General features: G+C 41.8%; 1 protein-coding gene across 1 annotated transcript in view; it reads right to left on the minus strand.

Moving 5' to 3' along the window:
* Window positions 1-3743: 3743 nt before the first annotated feature.
* LOC130304878 (kelch-like protein 23) overlaps window positions 3744-19422 on the minus strand; it is a 36369-nt gene continuing 20690 nt past the window's right edge. The window contains exon 3 of the mRNA XM_056551960.1: window positions 3744-4580. Within this exon, the coding sequence (XP_056407935.1) occupies window positions 4262-4580 (319 nt within the window). The 3' untranslated portion in view covers window positions 3744-4261. The remainder of the gene's footprint in view (window positions 4581-19422) is intronic.

Consider the following 19422-nt stretch of genomic DNA (forward strand, 5'->3'; position numbering starts at 1 on the left):
GGAGGGGGGGGAGATATGGGAGAAGGATAAACAGCAATGTCCATCTTCAAGCACTAACAGTCTGTGCTCAAAGAACATGGAACTATAAGATACAACTGTGCAAAACTTAATTGCAAAGAATGGTTACAAAGACAAATAATAGGACATGTAAAATAATAGGGCACAGGAAGAGGACATCCAGGGTTTCCACACCTTATTAAAGAGATCGACCGTATCAGTCCGAGCGCCACTTGGAAGCAACATGTTTGCATGCCGCCAGGAGAATAAATTGGATCAATTTGAAAGTAAAAAAAAGGGACTCCATCAGGCTTCTTCCCTAGGAGGCTTTCGGAGTGTGTCAATGTGAGTTGTCTTCCCGTTACTGATAAGATAAGATCGCCAAAAAGCGACAATTAGTGGACATGTTCACCAAATTTGAAGCATGGATCTCGCCTCAGAGCAGCCGCGGAAACATAAGGGAAACACCTCTGGGAAGATAACGTGAAGGCGTGTTGGAACATAATATGTCCTGTGTAAGATTTTAAGGGCTGTTTCAGCAAGGGTGACTTGCCTGCTTCCCTTACTCAATTGATTACAGCATTCATGCCATTCAGGGAGGGTCATGGTCACCTGGAGATCCTCTTCCCACTGTGTCGCCGGATAAATAAGATATAAGGACCCTGGATGTACCGGAGTGTATATGGCCATAGCCTCAAAGAAGGTGGAGTGAATCAGGGATAAAGAATAAGGTAAAGAAGAGAAAAAGGAAAAGATCTGTAGTCTGTAATGGTCAGCAGGTGGAGGTTGGAATCTCATTAAGAAAGTGTCCTCAGTGTTGATAATTTTTTCCCATAAGGTAATGTGTATATGTGTGAGTTTGTTGTCTGTCCACCAACGGAAGGTGGAAGGGCGCAATCCGGGTGGAAAAGAGGGATTATGGAAAATATGCAGAGCAGGTGAGAGTAAAGACACAAGTGTAAGGCTGGGGGTGGAAGATATGAAGTGACAGACCCTGACACCCACATAAGGGAGCATGAGGAGACAGTTGATCATTTTCTAGAGTAAGCCATCTCGGATAAGAGGAGCTAGCATTATAGTCTGCTTCTTTTTTAGCCAAGGACCAGGAGAGGAATTATCAAATTAAGCAAAACTTTCCACCGAAGGACCAAAAAAGAAAAAATACAGAAAGAGGGGAACCAGAGGTGGCCAAAAAAGGAAAAACAAATGTGAGTTTGTTGTCTGTTCACCAACGGAAGTTAGAAGGGCGCAATCCAGGTGGGAAAGAGGGATTATTGAAAATATGCATTAAGGGGACACTGTGCAGATCTTCAATCTGTCAAAATATAAACTTAACCCTTATGAGACATCCCATGTGTGATCCCTGCAGATAATGATAATAACATTGATGGGATAATATCAGATGGTATCAAACATCAACCTGTTAAAGTGCTGTGGACTTTTTACTCTATACACATGCAAGGGTCACAGATTTAAAGAGGCACAGTCATTGTTGAAAATTTTTCATATATTGCAGGACTCATTATAATATGCCATTTCACAATATACAACTATTAAAAAAAAGTAGATTTTCACCAGAAATTAAAGCTCAAAATAGCTGCCACTAGGGGTCGCCTGTCTTTTAGCCAGACAAACCCGTTTAGATTTTGCAGCATATTAGATACCGGCCGTAAAGCATGCCGGTATCCAGTATAGGAGATCCTTATAGAGTGTATGCACGGGCACACACAGGCAGTCACTCAGGCCCCCCTCTCCTCCACTGCATCCTGACAAGCACCAAGGTAAGTTGTTAATTCAGCCCCTACAGAGCACTGAGAGGCCTTGCCTTGCATGCTGTGAAGGACACATTCCCAATTATGTCAGGAGGCTGCTGCGGACGGGCGCGGGCACAATTCAAAATATGCGGGCATTCCCGAGGCTGCTGTTGCTGTGGGTGGGCACGGGCGGTCAGGCACTATGCCTTCGGATCATGCGAATGCCACAAAATCCTGCAGCAGCCTCCACTGTGTGAACTCCTGTGCCTCTCTCCTGTGGCTCCTGCTGCATCCCCGGCCCCTGCTGCGATGGGTGCAATGTTCTGCAGTCTGCACATACCTTATGGGAGCTATAACAAAAAGTGTAAAAAAAATAATGTACTACAGACAAGGGTGTAATGCTCAGCACATACCTTCCATGTATAGCACCCTAGTGTCTGCACATTCCTATGTTAATGGGAGCTGGGGGGATTGGAAAAACATTTAAGCAGGAGCGGGCGGGAGTGGGCAGGATTGGTCAAAAAAAATCATTGGGAATGGGTGGAAGTGGGATTGAGAAATCAGTACCGCACCGGGCTATTCTTTGTACAGTACAGAGTGCCAGCAATTAGATGACAGGTTTGACCTCCAGGGGCTGTAGGCATTGTCTCCGCTACTTTGGGCACTCCAGCAGCTTCAGAACTACAACTCCCATCATGCATCTACAGACTGCTTGGGCATTAAAGAGTTGTAGTTTTGATCTAGCTGGAGGGTCCAAGGTTTCGGACAATTCCTGTCCGCTTCAATGTATGTGTTTAACTTCTGCCCTCTACCACATGTGTGTACATTGCTACCTACACCCACTAACATTTATCCAATAAAAAAAACACTTTGGCTGCAAAAAAAAAACCTTCCGCGCTGTCCTAAAGCTTTCCCAAGCTCCTGAATATGCCAGGAGCTTGGGAAAGCTCAACTGCACGATTGCCATTGCCCGGATTATTATATGATTTCTGATTTTATCTAAAAAATCCTTGCACTAATTTTATAAAAATGTATATTTATACATTTTATCCTGTTATGAACACACCATAATGTCTTAGGAATACTGCAGGCAAGCTCCAAGCATCTTACTCTGCAAAAGGGTTACAGAGTAGAGTGCAGTGATTGGCTGACAGCTCGGGCTCGCTTAGACTCAGAGCAGATGAGTCATCACTGTGAGGGAGACAGACTGACACGCCCCCTCCAGCCAGCACAATGAAAAAGTAACTCACCAGCAGATAAATGCTTATATCTCTGGATATATAGGTCCGAGACACATAAACATTATATGCACATGATCAGGATTGGGTCCTGAGTAACATATCACTTTTTTTCTTTTTTTTGCACTATGACAGGTACGCTTTAAGTCTTTCAAGAACTAGTGATGAAGGATTTCAATGAACTATTGAAATCCAAACCCTCCAAAAAATCACATAGATTAAATTGTAATCTGAGTCGGTGAACAGAAAGCTTTAAGATATCTTCAAAAGAAGGAAGTTATTGTGTTTTGCGCTGCTGATAAGGGAAGGGGGATTAGTAATCATGGATTACACTTAATATTAACAGGAGGCTTTGCGTATTCTATCAGACTCCCTATATTATGAGAAAATTATGACTGACCCTTTTTAACTCAATAACCTTATCATCGAAGCTGCAAAAAATTCTCAACAAAGATGATCGTTAATATCTACTTAAAAAAAATAACAATACACCTAATTTTTATTATTTACTCAAGATTCACAAATCTCTGGAAAATCCCCCTGGTTGCCCGATCATTGCTACCAACTCAGCATCAAGATCCAAAGTACGGCTATGAAAATACAAATCACCATCTGGTGTGCAACTAGCTTAAACAAATCCTCATAAACACACCAGGACAAATAAATGCAAATAATTTCAATCTTTATTAGACATACATGATTAAAAACATTTAAAAGGAACAGCACAAGAAAACAGACAAAAAATGATAGGGGATAAGATGTCTGATCATGGAGGTCCCCAGCCGCGCATTATTGTGACGTTGCGGCACTGTGATGTCACAAGGGGGCGGGGCTGCAATGTTATGATACTACAGCCTCTGTATCGCCCATCATCAGCCACGGAGCGATCTTGCTCTGTGCAGCTGAAGAAGGGGGTGGTGCAGCCGAGATCGCCGGGGTCCCCAGTGGTGGGACCCCCGCAATCAGACATTTTATCCTCTATCCTTTGGATAGGCGATATGATGTCTAGGGGCGTAGTACCCCTTTAAGTACCAGGACACAAGGACGTACCTGTACGCCCTTCGTCCTTAATGGGTTAAAGGTAAAATCCAGTTTAAATGAACTCTTCAAGAAGTCTGTAATCTTGTATTACATAGATTTTTGGTAACAGAAATCTCTCAAAAGCACTAAAGAGCCTTTTTTTTACATTAGTGGAGGTCTGAGAAAACAAACATACCACTGTCATTTTCTAATATGTGCTAATGGCAAAACAATTTTCACTAGATATGCCTATTAAGGCCAAACATCACAGCGCCTCATGCTCACACTGCCTCTTATGGGCAATGGACAGGGTAGCTTTACGTCTATTACCTGGCAAATATTCAGATATGGATCAAACAAGACAATATTGGGAATATCATTAGTTATATTAGCTCTTCTCTGTCCAAGTAAATAAATTCGGCCATTTGCAGAACAGCATCCCATAAAGAACTTGTGGTTGAGGCATTCTTCTTCAATTACTGACCACATTTTAGTACAAAAATCATAGCGGAGAGCCTTTCCACCAATGGTGTATAGAATCCCATTAAGTACAGCAGCTCCCAGGTCATACCTTCAAAAAAAGATAAGTATGATTTAATATCATGCTAATTATCAGTGTATATATAGAACTATTTCCATGCACAATCATGACATATCATGGGCACATGTTATCAATAAAAGTTTGGACACACACTGATATCAACAGGAAAATAAACCCCCAACACAGCTCTTACACATGTTTGTGTGATTGAGTGCTAGATAGTTCAAATAAACTCTACAGTTACCTCACTTTAACCTAACAGGGATGTTTGGGAGAAGTTGGACTGGACTAGGTATGACTAATGTTATTTTTAGTCTGTGGTTCAATACAATTAGAACAATACCCATATTTACTTATTTTTATTTTAGGGTACTACTTAAAAAAAAAAAGTAATTTTTTTTAAACAAAATAAGTATTCTTAAAATTGCCCTATTCTGACCCCTATAATTTTTTATTTTCTGTATATGGTGCTGTATGAGGCTTATTTTTTGTGCCGCAATTTGTTGCTTTTATAGGTACCATTCTTGTTTTGACCATACAGGAACATTAACGTTATATTAAAGGGGTATTCCATGAAAAAAACATTTTTTTTTCTCATATCAACTGGCTCTTGAAAGTTAAGCAGATTAGTAAATTGCTTTTATTAAAACATATTAATATTACCAGTACTTATCATCTGCTGAAATCCCCATAACTAGATGGCCTCCATGTTGGAAAATGCAGTCCAATGTACATCCTGTTCAATGTATGCAATCCTTGAACAACAGTTTGAGGGTGCATATTGTTGTGCGAGATGTGTGCTAGTTGTCCGTTTGGAAGCCCAGATCCTGCATCTAGAGGGGCGACTGGCAACAATGAGAAGCATTAACAACATGGAGAGGAGTCTCCTGCTCACTGAGCAGGCACTCTCGGGAATAGAGGTGGGGGAGGACAGTGGGACGGAGTTGCAGGACAGTCAGGCAGTTAGCTGGGTTACAGTTAGAAAGAGGGGTAGGGGAAAAAGTGTCAGGGAGGCTAGTCCTGAACTGGCACACCCCAACAAGTTTGCCCGCTTGGCAGATGAGGGGGATGCCATTACAGAGCTAGCAGAACTGCAGCAGGATACCGCCTCTGACCGCCAGGGGGGTGTCTGCTCCAGTAAGGAGGGAGGGAGGAGTACAGGGCAGGCCAGACAGGTACTAGTGGTGGGGGACTCAATTATTAGGGGGACAGACAGGGCAATCTGTCACAAAGACCGGGATTGCCGAACAGTGTGTTGTCTGCCTGGCGCACGAGTTCGGCACATCGCGGATCGGGTTGACAGGTTGTTGGGCGGGGCTGGAGAGGACCCAGCAGTCATGGTACATATTGGCACCAATGACAAAGTAAGAGGTAGGTGGAGTGTCCTTAAAAATGATTTCAGGGACTTAGGCCGCAAGCTTAAGGCAAGGACCTCCAAGGTAGTCTTTTCTGAAATACTACCAGTACCACGAGCCGCACCAGAGAGGCAGCGGGAGATCAGGGAGGTAAACAAGTGGCTCAGAAGCTGGTGTAGGAAGGAAGGGTTTGGGTTCATGGAGAACTGGGCTGACTTCGCTGTCGGTTACCGGCTCTACCGTAGGGACGGGCTGCACCTCAATGGGGAGGGTGCAGCTTTGCTTGGGGAGAAGATGGCTAGAAGGGTGGAGGAGTGTTTAAACTAGGGACTTGGGGGGAGGGAACCTACAGCAAAGAGGGGGAAGATAGTGTAGATAGAGAGGTGGGAATTATAAATGTACCTGGGGGTGGAGCGGAGGGAGGGGTTAGAATAGTTAATAGGATTAGGCTTCATAGGAAAATAAAACTTACACCCTTGAATCCCATTAACCCCAATAACATAAAGGATGGAAATGTAAAGTGTATGTTCACAAATGCCAGAAGCCTAGCAAATAAAATGGGGGAGCTTGAAGCCTTGATACTGGAGGAACATATTGATATAGTTGGGGTCACTGAGACATGGCTGGACTCCTCGCATGACTGGGCTGTCAATCTGCAGGGGTTTACATTGTTTCGCAAGGATAGAATGAACAGAAAAGGTGGTGGAGTCTGTCTGTATGTAAGAAGTGGTATGAAAGTCAGTGTGAACGATGCCATAGTATGTGATGATTCTGAGGATGTGGAATCATTGTGGGTAGAATTACAAAAGGAGGGAAATACTGAAAAAATAGTATTTGGTGTAATCTACAGACCCCCTAATATCACTGAAGAGATAGAAGTTCGGCTGCATAAACAAATAGAGAGGGCTGCCCGGGCAGGTACAGTGGTAATAATGGGAGATTTTAACTATCCAGATATAGATTGGGGTCCGGGGTTGGCTAAAACTACAAAGGGGCGACAATTCCTAAATTTATTGCAGGATAATTTTATGGGCCAGTTTGTGGAGGACCCAACAAGAAGTGATGCCTTGTTGGATCTGATCATTTCCAACAACGCAGAGCTGGTTGGTAATGTAACTGTGCGGGAAAACCTTGGTAATAGCGACCACAATATAGTTACTTTTGACTTAAAATGTAGAAAACAAAGACAGGCGGGGAAGGCAAAAACATATAACTTTAAAAAGGCAAATTTCCCTGGGCTGAGGGCTGCACTACAGGACATAGACTGGGGGGAGGTGTTGTCAAATACTGATACAGAAGGTAAATGGGACATCTTTAAATCAACTCTAAATAACTATACAGCTAAATATATACCAAAGGGGAACAAATATAAACGATTAAAACTAAATCCTACATGGCTGACACATGATGTTAAAAGAGCAATAAACAACAAAAAAATAGCCTTCAAAAAATACAAATCTGATGGGTCAGCTATAACATTTAAACAGTACAAGGAGCTTAATAAAATCTGTAAAAATTTAATAAAAACAGCAAAAATTCAAAATGAGAGACAGGTGGCCAAAGAAAGCAAAACTAATCCTAAATATTTTTTTAGATATATAAATGCAAAAAAACCAAGGACAGAGCATGTAGGACCCCTTAATAATGATAATGGGGAGGTTGTCACAGGCGATCAAGAGAAGGCGGAGCTACTGAATGGGTTCTTTAGTTCTGTATACACTATGGAAGAAGGAGCTGACATTGGCCAGGTCAGTGCTGGTAACACATCATGTAATGTACTGAACTGGCTTAATGTAGAGATGGTACAAGGTAAGTTAAGTGATATAAATGTAAGCAAATCCCCAGGACCGGATGGACTACACCCAAGAGTTCTTAGAGAGGTAAGTTCAGTAATATCTGTACCCCTGTTCATGATATTTAGAGATTCTCTGGTGTCTGGTATTGTGCCAAGGGACTGGCGCAAGGCGAATGTGGTGCCAATCTTCAAAAAGGGCTCTAGGTCTTCCCCAGAAAACTATAGACCGGTAAGTTTAACGTGCATTGTGGGTAAATTGTTTGAAGGACTTATAAGGGATTACATACAGGAATACATAGGGGATAATTGTATTATAAGTGATAGCCAGCATGGGTTTACTAAGGATAGAAGTTGTCAAACCAATCTAATTTGCTTTTATGAAGAGGTGAGTAGAAGCCTTGACAGAGGAATGGCTGTGGATATAGTGTTTCTGGATTTTGCTAAAGCATTTGATACTGTCCCTCATAGACGTCTGACAGGTAAGTTAAGGTCTTTGGGTTTGGAAATTTTAGTTTGTAACTGGATTGAACATTGGCTCATGGATCGTACCCAGAGAGTGGTGGTCAATGATTCGTACTCTGATTGGTCCCCGGTTATTAGTGGTGTACCCCAAGGTTCAGTACTGGGACCGCTGTTGTTTAATTTATTTATCAATGATATAGAGGATGGTATTAACAGCTCTGTTTCTATCTTTGCAGATGACACCAAGCTTTGTAGCACAGTACAGTCTATAGAGGATGTGCATAAGTTACAAGATGACTTGGATAGACTAAGTGTCTGGGCATCCACTTGGCAAATGAGGTTCAATGTGGATAAATGTAAAGTTATGCATCTGGGTACTAATAACCTGCATGCATCGTATGTCTTAGGGGGGATTAAACTGGCAGAGTCACTGGTAGAGAAGGATCTGGGTGTACTTGTAGATCACAGACTACAGAATAGCATGCAATGTCAGGCTGCTGCTTCCAAAGCCGGCAGGATATTGTCATGTATCAAAAGAGGCATGGACTCAAGGGACAGGGACATAATACTCCCCCTTTATAAAGCATTGGTACGGCCTCACCTGGAATATGCTGTTCAGTTTTGGTCACCTGTCCATAAAAGGGACACTGCGGAGTTGGAAAGGGTGCAGAGACGCGCGACTAAACTAATATGGGGCATGGAACATCTTAGCTATGAGGAGCGATTAAAGGAGTTACAATTGTTTAGTCTTGAGAAGAGACGTTTAAGGGGGGATATGATAAACGTATATAAGTATATAAATGGCCCATACAAAAAATATGGAGAAAAACTGTTCCAGGTTAAACCCCCCCAAAGGACGAGGGGGCACTCCCTCCGTCTGGAGAAGAAAAAGTTTAGTCTCAAGGGGCGACACGCCTTCTTTACCATGAGGACTGTGAATTTATGGAACGGTCTACCTCAGGAACTGGTCACAGCAGGAACAATTAACAGCTTTAAAACAGGATTAGATACATTCCTGGAACAAAATAAGATTAATGCTTATGAAGAAATATAAAATCTCATCCCTTCCCCAATATCGCGCCACACCCCTACCCCTTATTTCCCTGGTTGAACTTGATGGACATATGTCTTTTTTCGACCGTACTAACTATGTAACTATGTAACTATGTAACTATGCTGAAGTTGAGTTGTTCTTTTCTGTCTGACAACAGTGGTCTCTGCTGACACCTCTGTCTGTCTCAGGAACTGTCCAGAGCAGAAGAGGTTTGCTATGGGGATATGCTGCTACTCTGGACAGTTCCTGAGACAGCGGTGTCAGCAGAGAGCACTGTTGTCAGACAGAAAAGAACAATGCAACTTTAGCAGCTGATAAGTACTGGTAGGATTAAGATTTTTTTAATCAAAGTAATTGGCCTCTCAGAGCCCATCATATGTTGAAGGAAGCATCAACATACGATGCTGCTGTGTGTCGGGGCCATCGCATACAATGGTCCTCCTGGAACCAATTAATATTGTATCTTGAGGGACCACTGTACTTTGTAGTATAATAAACAATCAATGGATTGCATTTACTGAGCAATGCTATGCTGTTACATAGCATTGCTAGGTTAGATCGGTTATCTGCTTAGAGTCTGCTAAGGCAAGCTTTAACAGCACTTCACCGCAGGAAGTACACCAGCTGAGTACTCTGAAAGACAGATGGAATTTCTTTTCTGGGGTAAACTGAGATTTGTCCCATATTGTTAGAGTTTGTGCTTTTGTATTTGCCTTGAGTGGAACTGACCCCACTGGACAGCTGGTATGCAAGACTTCATTGTCCCAAGGACAAACATTGCTTCTCTTATCAGATTTAGATTTTAGTATTTGCCTAATCTTGGACTGAATAGATTTTATATGTACTCTTGGAGCAGGAGCATTCCTAAAAAAACATTTCTGTGACTGGGTTGAAGATCTGAATTTTCAGCATTTGTTGCCCAGTCTAGATTTTGAAGACACCTGACCACCTGGTCCAAGTGTATATAAAGCTGGTCTTGATTGCTTGCAGATATTAATAGATCGTCCAAGTAGGGGATTCTTGATATACCTTGGAATCTTAGAAAAAAATATTACCTCCACCATGATTTTTTGTGAGCCATTTGGTGCAGATGAGAACAGTCTTGGTATAGACATTTTTGATAGTCCAGATGAATGGGCACATGGAAGTATGTGTCTTTTAGGTCCAGTGTTACCATCACTGCATTTTCGGAGACCACGGAATAGCAGATTTGATTGACTCCATTTAGAATTTGTTGTAGATGATGAACTTGTTTAGGAATTTTAGGTTCATAATTGTTTTGAATAAGCTGTTTGGCTTTGGAACAAGTAATAGGGATGAGTAGTGACCCAGGCCTAGCAGTGGAGATAAAACTTGGATGATAGCCCCTAATTGAAGCAGATTGTTTACACCTTCTAAAATTCCTTTCTCATGAATAGGGGATGGCTGATTTGAAATAAAGAATCTTGAAGGAGGAAGAGAGGAAAATTAAATATTGAAGAAAGAAGTCATGGATCGCACTCATTATTATTCGCCTTATTCCGTCACCAAAACCACAGGTAGGTACATAGGTGGAGGGGAACAGGAGCTCTGGAACAAGTTGTTTCATGCCTATTCAGAGCTTCCTCAAGCAGGTGAATGGATTCCGTCTCCGGGGCGGCACCTAAAAAAGCATCACTTCCGGAAACGTCATCCTCTCATGTGATACAGGCACCTAAGGGCAATTTCCCGTGTGGAAGTTGCTCTTTTTGTTCCCAGTTTTTGTCTACTACACATTTACGTTTAGGGGATTTACACACGAAATCACAGCCCTGATCACGTGACGTACCCCTTTTGTAGTTTACAGCATTTTCTGCCCGTGTGGCTTCTTCTATGTGGGCAAGACCATCCGACCCCTCCATGTGAGATTTCAAGAGCATTTACGCTCTATTAGGACTGGAGTTGGGGAGCCTAGGTTTATTGCCCACATGGAAGAAGCCCATCACAACGATCCCAGTGTCCTAAGATTTGCTGGACTGGAGAGGGTTAGGGATCTTCCAGGAGGCGGCAATCGTCAAGCTTTCCTTTTACGCCGTGAGGCCCATTGGATTATTAAAGTGGAAGCTACGGGTGCTTTAGGTCTCAATGACCGGGTAGAACTAGCACCCTTACTATAAATGCTTTATTTCCACATTTAGATATTCATGTCATCATATGTAGCTATGTTCAGTATAGATTATTTGTTATGTTTAGGTTTTGGGGTCTTTTTCCTATGTTTACTAATGATCGGGGCCAGAACTTACCTACGGGAGTCACATGACTTGTTTTGTTTACATGTATCACGTGAGAGGATGACGTTTCCGGAAGTGACGCTTTTTTAGGTGCCGCCCCGGAGACGGAATCCATTCACCGGCTTGAGGAAGCGCCGAATAGGCGTGAAACAACTTGTTCCGGAGCTCCTGTTCCCCCCGCCTCCACCTATGTACCTACCTGTGGTTTTGGTGACGGAATAAAGAATTGATATCTAGGTGAGTGCGATCCATGACTTCTTTCTTCATTTGAATTCTTGCCTTGTCTATTTATGGAGTTACGCACCGCTGCAATCAATCCTCTAGCTAGCCGTGCTGCTGCTACCATGTATTTAGTGCTTACTGCCTTTAGTGCTGTCAGTGCCGGATCCTCAATCTCTTGGTGTTTGTGAAAATTAAATATTGTATCCATCCTTTTATGATTCTCAGAATCCAAGGATTAGATATCATCTCTTCCCATTGAGGAAGGAAACCCTTGAGTCTTCCTCCAACCTCATAACATTGTTTTTGGGGCCTTGACTGGGATTGAGAAGGAAATCCATATTTCTTTCTCTTTTAGGAAAATGTCATCTTCCTTGCTTTCCCTTTCCTCTGTAGTTTCCAGCTCTGTTGCTTCGGGGGGGAAAATTCTTCACTTGTTTCTTAGATTTTTCCTCTGGAAAACCTTTATTTGTATCTGCTGCTTTCTACAAGATGTTGTCCAATACAGGACCAAGAAATAAAACAGTTTGACTTAAAAAATGTATCCCCCTGCCAATATTTGAGCCATAGTGCTCTTCTAGACGAGTTAGAGAGCACCACCAAATTGGTCGCCATTCTTACAGATCCAGCTGAGGTGTCCGCAAGGAAAGCTTTTGCTATTTTCAACATGGGGATGAAAATAAACAGGTCCACTCTAAGAGTCTTGTTCTCAATGTTACTCAAGCTGCAATAGCCAGAAGTAGAGTGATTGTGCCATACTTGTGGCTGCAATATATGGGTTCAGGATGGCTAACGGGGCTTCCCATGTTCTCCTCAGAGTGGTAGATGTAAAAAAAAATTCTTCGGGCTAGTGGCTCGAGCTTCTTGGAATAATGACTTCAATAGACTTGTATAAATTCCAGAATTTATACAAGTCTATTGAAGTCATTATTCCAAGCAGCACGCGCCACTAGCCCGGAGAATTTTTTTTTACATCTACCACTTTGGAGTTTTTATGAATCGAGTAGAATCATCTTCTTACTCGAAGAATTCCAGGAGGCTGCACTGTAATCCTATTATGTTTAAAGGCATATAAGGTTGTTGTGTGCCAAACACAACCTTACAAGTGAGCGACATTTTTTAACACTCACCCTGCACACCTGCAACAACAAACATACTACTCAATGGGAAGCTCTGTCTTTTGTTTTTTCTACTTATAGTATTCACATGTTCTCCTCAGGGGACCATCCATTTTGTAGTCCATCAGATTGCGCAGTTGGGGTGAGTCCCCAAAGGTTTGTGAGTTTTACTTTGCTACCTTGGTGACTTGCATGTCCACCTTTTGGTATTTCGCTCCAGACGCTCATTTCCTGTTTCTCAAAGGGCAATCTGTTTTTAACTTCTCTTGGAATAACTAATTTCCTTTCTGAATCTTTCCATTGATCCGGAACAATATTTTTCACATTTTTATGGATTGGGAAAACTCTCTTCCTTTTCGCCTTCAGACCACCGAACATTTTGTCCTTTATGGATCTAGGAGGTTGTATCTTCAGCAGAATATAAGTATTTAGTATGTTCTCTTCTTAAAGGATGGGGAAAGACTTTGCCTCTTCCATGCCTTCTATATCTGATGGCAAGGCAAAATGCTTTTCTTCAGAATTTGAGTTAAACAGTCTCGGTCATTTAGAAGCAGGAGCAGAAATTCAGCTCATCACAGTTGAAGCTACAGTAACCGGCATTTGACTAATGTCGGCTGAAGCTTGGGTAGTCACTGGAGGCTGACTTGCTAAAGCTGGAGCAAGGCTTAACATGGTAGGAGCCTGGCTTAATGTAGCCAAAGCAAGTATTATTGCTAGAGCAAGGGTTAAGGTAGCAAGGGCCTGCCTAACTGTGGCTGATAACTCAACATTCAACCCTGCCTTAATTTGCTGGCGTATAAGAAGCTTCACTTACAGAAGCTTTAGCAACAAGCTGCTCTACTGGTTAAGACCAGGAGGAATCTTGTGAATCCATGTTGGAGCATCAGCAGTACACAGACATATAAAAAAAACACTGAATCCTTATATCCTTTGGAATTTTGATGCTGGTTGACTTTACTTCCCAGCCACCATCACCTCCGCAATACCTGGAAGTAGCTGAGCCGTGCAAAGAGCCGGCGCTACTCTGAGTAGTCTGGATGCTGCAGCCATCTTCAGTCATGGAGGTCCTCACAGGGAACAGAACACTCTGTATTGAACCAGGCAGCAAATACTACTAACCAGAGACGCAGACAGGTGAGGGAAGTTGAAGCCCTCCCTTCCTCGGAGCACAGTTACTTAGATTCAGTATTGAGTCAGGAGTAAGAGAACCCCTACAACTTAAACTCTAAGCCGGGAGAAGGAACCCCCTAAAGGACAGATCCCCAGCCCCTCCAATTGGGTTACAGCGATAATTTTACAGGGATTCAAGGGAACCCCTGAGAATCTCTCTCCTGAACCTAGTAGGAACAGGAACACTTTATATTTTTACTTTATCACTACACCCAGGCTGGCAGGAGCATGATGGGAGAAAGTGGAAGCTAGCTCCTCCTCCTGACCTTGATGTCCCGTGGCTGAACCTTTGCTGAGGGCCTTGGATGTTGGAGCGCTGAAGCTGGGGCAAGGATGAAGCGGGTGCTGCTGCCGTTTCCATCACTCACCTTCGCTCCATGCTGGCTATGGGGAGGAGCCGGTTTGCCTGAACGAGCAGGTGGCTCTTGCCGGGGCCACTCGGGAAGACGGGGGAGCGTGCCGCTACACGTGACTCCGCTGTGCGGTGGATTCGGCATATGAGGTATCTCCTTCTAACTAACGAACTAACAAGAGCTTACTTCACTAACCAACTATTTAACTAATTAGTAACTGGTATATAGCAAGAAATATCTGTGAACTAACTAACTACTAGCTGATAATCTGTAATTTCTTGTAATACACTGGTGACAGGTAGATTGCATTTTCTATAAGCTAGTTAACCGGTTTTGGTACACAGCAAAATAGATTATAGTACTAACTAGTAATTGATACACACCATCTTCCAGTGCGAAAACTGGTATACAGCCTCTCTAGTAATGGACTGGTAAACCTGAATGCCTGACTGCCTAGTAACGGATGAACAAAGGGGAGTTTACTGAATTAACCAAATAATCTCTTACTGATTAACTAACTGGCAATTGGTATTTGGTATATGGTAAACTTTTACTAACTACATATCCGGTAATTGGTTTAATGTAGCTTTCATCAGTTATTTAACTGGTAACAGGTACATAGCAAAATAGATAGTAGCATAAACCCATAATTGCCACTTATTATGTCTTAGTGTGAAAGTCGGTGCACAGTTTTTCCAGTAATTAATTGGTAAACTTGATTATTTGATAGTTCAGTAACAGAGAAACCAATGGGAGTTATTGTATAGTATCTCTTGCTGACTAATTAGCTGGTAATTGGTACTTTGTGTTGGCTAATTAACTGGTAGCTGATGTACCAAATTTTTTCCAAACCAACTAATTGGCCATTGGTATATCTCATTGACGAATTTATGGGTACCTGGCATATAGCAATTTTTTGTTAATTATATACCCAACAGCGGGTTTAACGCATATTGTATTGGCTAGCTAGATGAAAATTAGAATATGGTATTTTTGCATTGGTTAACTGTCTGGTAAAGGGCAGATAGAATTCTATAAGAACAAAATACTCTGAAACCGGAATATAGTGCCTTGTATCGTATAGTAGAATTTAAGGTAAAAATATAGCTGCAAGATGGGCCCTAGGGCAAGAAAATCGACCAGTCCGGTCAAAGATAAAAGTTCAGTGAAAATGGAAAATTTTTCGCCTCGCCGGGGGCAGTACCTAGAAACCGTGGCAAGGGAAGAGTAATATAACTGAAGAAACAACTGTAGAGATTGATAGAAAGGCTGGTAAGGAAACCTCTACAACCACTTTGGAAACCATTTTAGAGGCAATAAATAAATGTAATCATTCTACAGATACCCTGGCTGGCCAGGTTTGTGCAATAGGAGGGGACATAACAATGATAAGAGATGATTTAAAAAGCATCAGAGAGAGAGATGCTCAGAAATGGAATCAATGATTTAGTCAACAGAGGATGATATGCAAACAGTTAAGGCCAAAGTTGTTGTTTTTTTTTTTCTTTCCCTTCATTATTATCATATCAATGAAAAGGGGAAAAAAAGAGAAAAAACTGGTTTGGTGGTATATTGATATGATAAATATATGTTATACACAGGAATTCAGGTATTCATGTTTTATGATGAGTACACACATATTCACATGGAATATTAGGGGGTTGGGAGACAGAGGAAAGAGGTTAGCTATCATGGGGGTCATTAAAAACCACTTGCCATCGGGGCCGCAGACGAAAGGGCTCCTCTCTGACATCTACTCTACTATTACGGGCCTGCCCCATCACAGCGCTACATGAGCCGTTGGGAGGAGGACTTCAACACCCCTATCACCCTACCCCAATGGCGGATAATTTGTCAACAAGCTTCTAAGGCTTCCATTTGTACAGCATATAAGGAAACCCAATTTAAGATGTTAAAGCCATAGCTTTGCACAGATCAGCATTCTAGGAGCTCGATTGCTCAAGCCTGTAGCTTGGACGCTAAGGAACAAGGTAAGGGGGCCTCCGCTCGCGTCCTAGCTGATCGGGACGTCGCGATTTTATCGCGATAGTCCCGATCAGCCCGACTGAGCTGCCGGGAAGCTTTTACTTTCGTTTTGGACAAGGCGATCAACTTTGATCGCCATGTCTGTAGGGTTAATAGCGCGGCACAACTATCTGTGCCGCGCTATTAGCCCAGGGTCCTGGCTATCATTAGCAGCGTGACCCCGTTTTAAATACCGGGACCGGGCGCAGGGAGTACAGGTACGCCCTGCGTCCTTAAGAGGTTAATGAATATAATACAAAGTCAACAGAGTAAGTCTTATATTTGAGAAATAAAAGGTAGAAAAGGGAAAATATGTAGGGAAACGAATGATATTGAAGATGAATTTGTACATTATTTTAGAAAGTAATATACCTCAGAAGCGATGCAAACAAAAAAGAGGAGATTACAAAATATCTGGAAGGCATAGACTTGCCCAAGATACCCGAGCAATGCGTAGAAAAACTCAGTAATACTGAATGAATTAGAGGTAGTATTAAATGGGATTAAGGGGAACACGTCTCCTGGCGGAGATGGGTTTCCATTTGAAATTTATAGAAAATTCAGGAAGGATTTGCTCCCAGGATTACTGAGAATAATAAATAACTCATTAGCGGAAGGAAAGCTCCCAAAATCCATGAGAGAGGCCAAAATAATTTTACTGTTGAAGCCAAATAAAGATAAAACTGAAATGGAATCATATACACCTATATGACAGATACAAAAATATTAGCCAAAACCCTAGCAGTAAGCAGTGATGAATGTAATTGGCGAATACGGGATATTTGCTGGTTTGGCAATCAACTGGACAACTGGACAAAATACTCTTACCTATTGGAAAAGGGGAGATTGGACCAGTACAGGACCTTAAAGTTCTGGACAGAGGGGAAAAAAATTCTTACTTAGGTATTCAGATATCTGGTAAAATGGCAGATTTCCATAAATTAAACACCAAATCTTTGATAAAAAGGATGGAAAATAAGGTGAGAGTCTGGAATGAGTTGAAATTTTCAAGGGCCGACAGAATACCCATTATTAAATCAGTAATTCTACCAAAATTCTTATATGTGTTCCAGGTATCGCCAGTGTGGTGCGAGAAAGTGTTTTTAGTAAAATTATATCCATGTTTAATGCACTCACATGGGGGAGAAAAAGGAAACGGATCAAGATAGACTATATTTGCCAAGTGAGAGAGAAAGGAGGTATTAAATTCCCTGATATTTAAGGGTATTTTTTGGCAAGTCAGATGTATTATTTAGTGTAGTGGAAAAAATTTGGGATCTTTAAGAACATTTTAAGAAAAATTAAAGGGAACTATAAAAACATATTTCAAGCTCTGGAGTCGGGACAATTAAAAGAGAGAATGGGAAAAAAATCTAATGGTCATTTGTAAGGGATTTGTAAGACATGGGAAAGATTTAGGGTCTATTCACACGTACAGTATCCTGTACAGATTTGATGCGCAGATTTGATACGCTGGATTTCAAGCGGTGTTCAGTAATTCAGTTTACATTGAAATCTACAGCAGAAAATCCTACGCATCAAATCTGTGAATAAAATCTGTGCAGAATACTGTACGTGTGAATAGACCATTAAAGTGGAAAAAAAGAGTGTATGGGATGCTGGATGCGGCGCCGATCTAAGCATAACATAAACTTGAAGGAAGTGGCCAAATTAGAAACAAATAGGTTGTCTATATGCGGGTGTAAAAAAAATTAAACATGTGTGGAAGAATGGAAAGATGAAAAGCTGGAATGAGGTAAGGGAGGAGTTTAATATGAGAGAAGGTCTGTGGTTGGAATTTGAAAGTTTAAAAAACGCTATTATTGGATCACTCAGAGAAGGAAATAGGAAAACAGTAGAAAGAACAGAAATAATAAAGAATATAGAAGAAGGTAAAATAGGAAGGAAGGTTATGTCAAAAATATATAATATAATAAGGAGAAGTAAAGAGGGGAATCTGAAACATAAATGTTTTTGTTCTTGGCAGGTAGAGTTAGGTGAAACTAATGAGTGTAATTGGCCAAATATATTTAACATAAAACTTTGATCTCCAAATATAGACCACTAATTGATACAATGGAATATTGTCTATAGAATCTACTACACACCAAAAATTTTTATTTTAAATTGGGAAAAGAAGGGGCAGTAATTGTCCAAGATGTAGTTTTGAAGATGCGGGTTTTCTGCATATAATATAGGAATGTGAGAAGATTCAGGAATACTGGAGAAAAATAATAAAAAAGATAGAGGAAAATATAAAGTACTAGCTGAATACCCGGCGTTGCCCAGTTTTTCCTTCCTAATCCTTGTTGGGGAGGAAAATAAACAAAGGAGGAAGCTTTTGACTTCATATTCCGTCCTCATATATTGTTGTCATATCCCAACCCCATATCCCGTCCTCATATCCCGACCTCCTATCCCAACCTCCTATCCCGTCCTCCTATCTCGACCTCCTATCTCGACCTCCTATCTCGACCTCCATCCCGACCTCCTATCCTGACTTCCTATCCCGTCCTCCTATCCCGTCCTCCTATTTCGACCTCCTATCACGGCCTCCTATCCCGTCCTCCTATCTCAACCTCCTATCTCAACCTCCTATCCCGTCCATCTATCCCAACCTCCTATCCCGTCCTCCTATCCCGTCCTCATATCCCGACCTCCTATCCCGTCCTCCTATCCCGGTCCTCCTATCCTGTCCTCCTATCCCGACCTCCTATCTCGACCTCCTATCCCGACCTCCTATCCTGATTTCCTATCCCGACCCGTAATATGTGTACCAGGTATTGAAATATGTCCAGCCGTACAGAAGTTATGTGGGGACATACATTTCCCATTGATTTGCATGGGACTTTAAACAAAAACCCCAACACTCACAAATGGGGGTAGTTAAGGGTTAAATTAACTATCCTATATTTGAAGTGGACATATAAGTAACATGTGACCAAGTATTATCGAAATATCTCCAGCCGTTTGGAAGTTATGCAGTAACATATATTTACCATTGACTTGTATGGGACTTTAAACATAAACCCCACCCCTGGCAAATGGGGGTGAGTAAGGGTTAAATTACCT

The sequence above is a fragment of the Hyla sarda genome, chromosome 1 (assembly GCF_029499605.1).
Source record: "Hyla sarda isolate aHylSar1 chromosome 1, aHylSar1.hap1, whole genome shotgun sequence".
Classification (NCBI taxonomy): Eukaryota; Metazoa; Chordata; class Amphibia; order Anura; family Hylidae; genus Hyla; species Hyla sarda.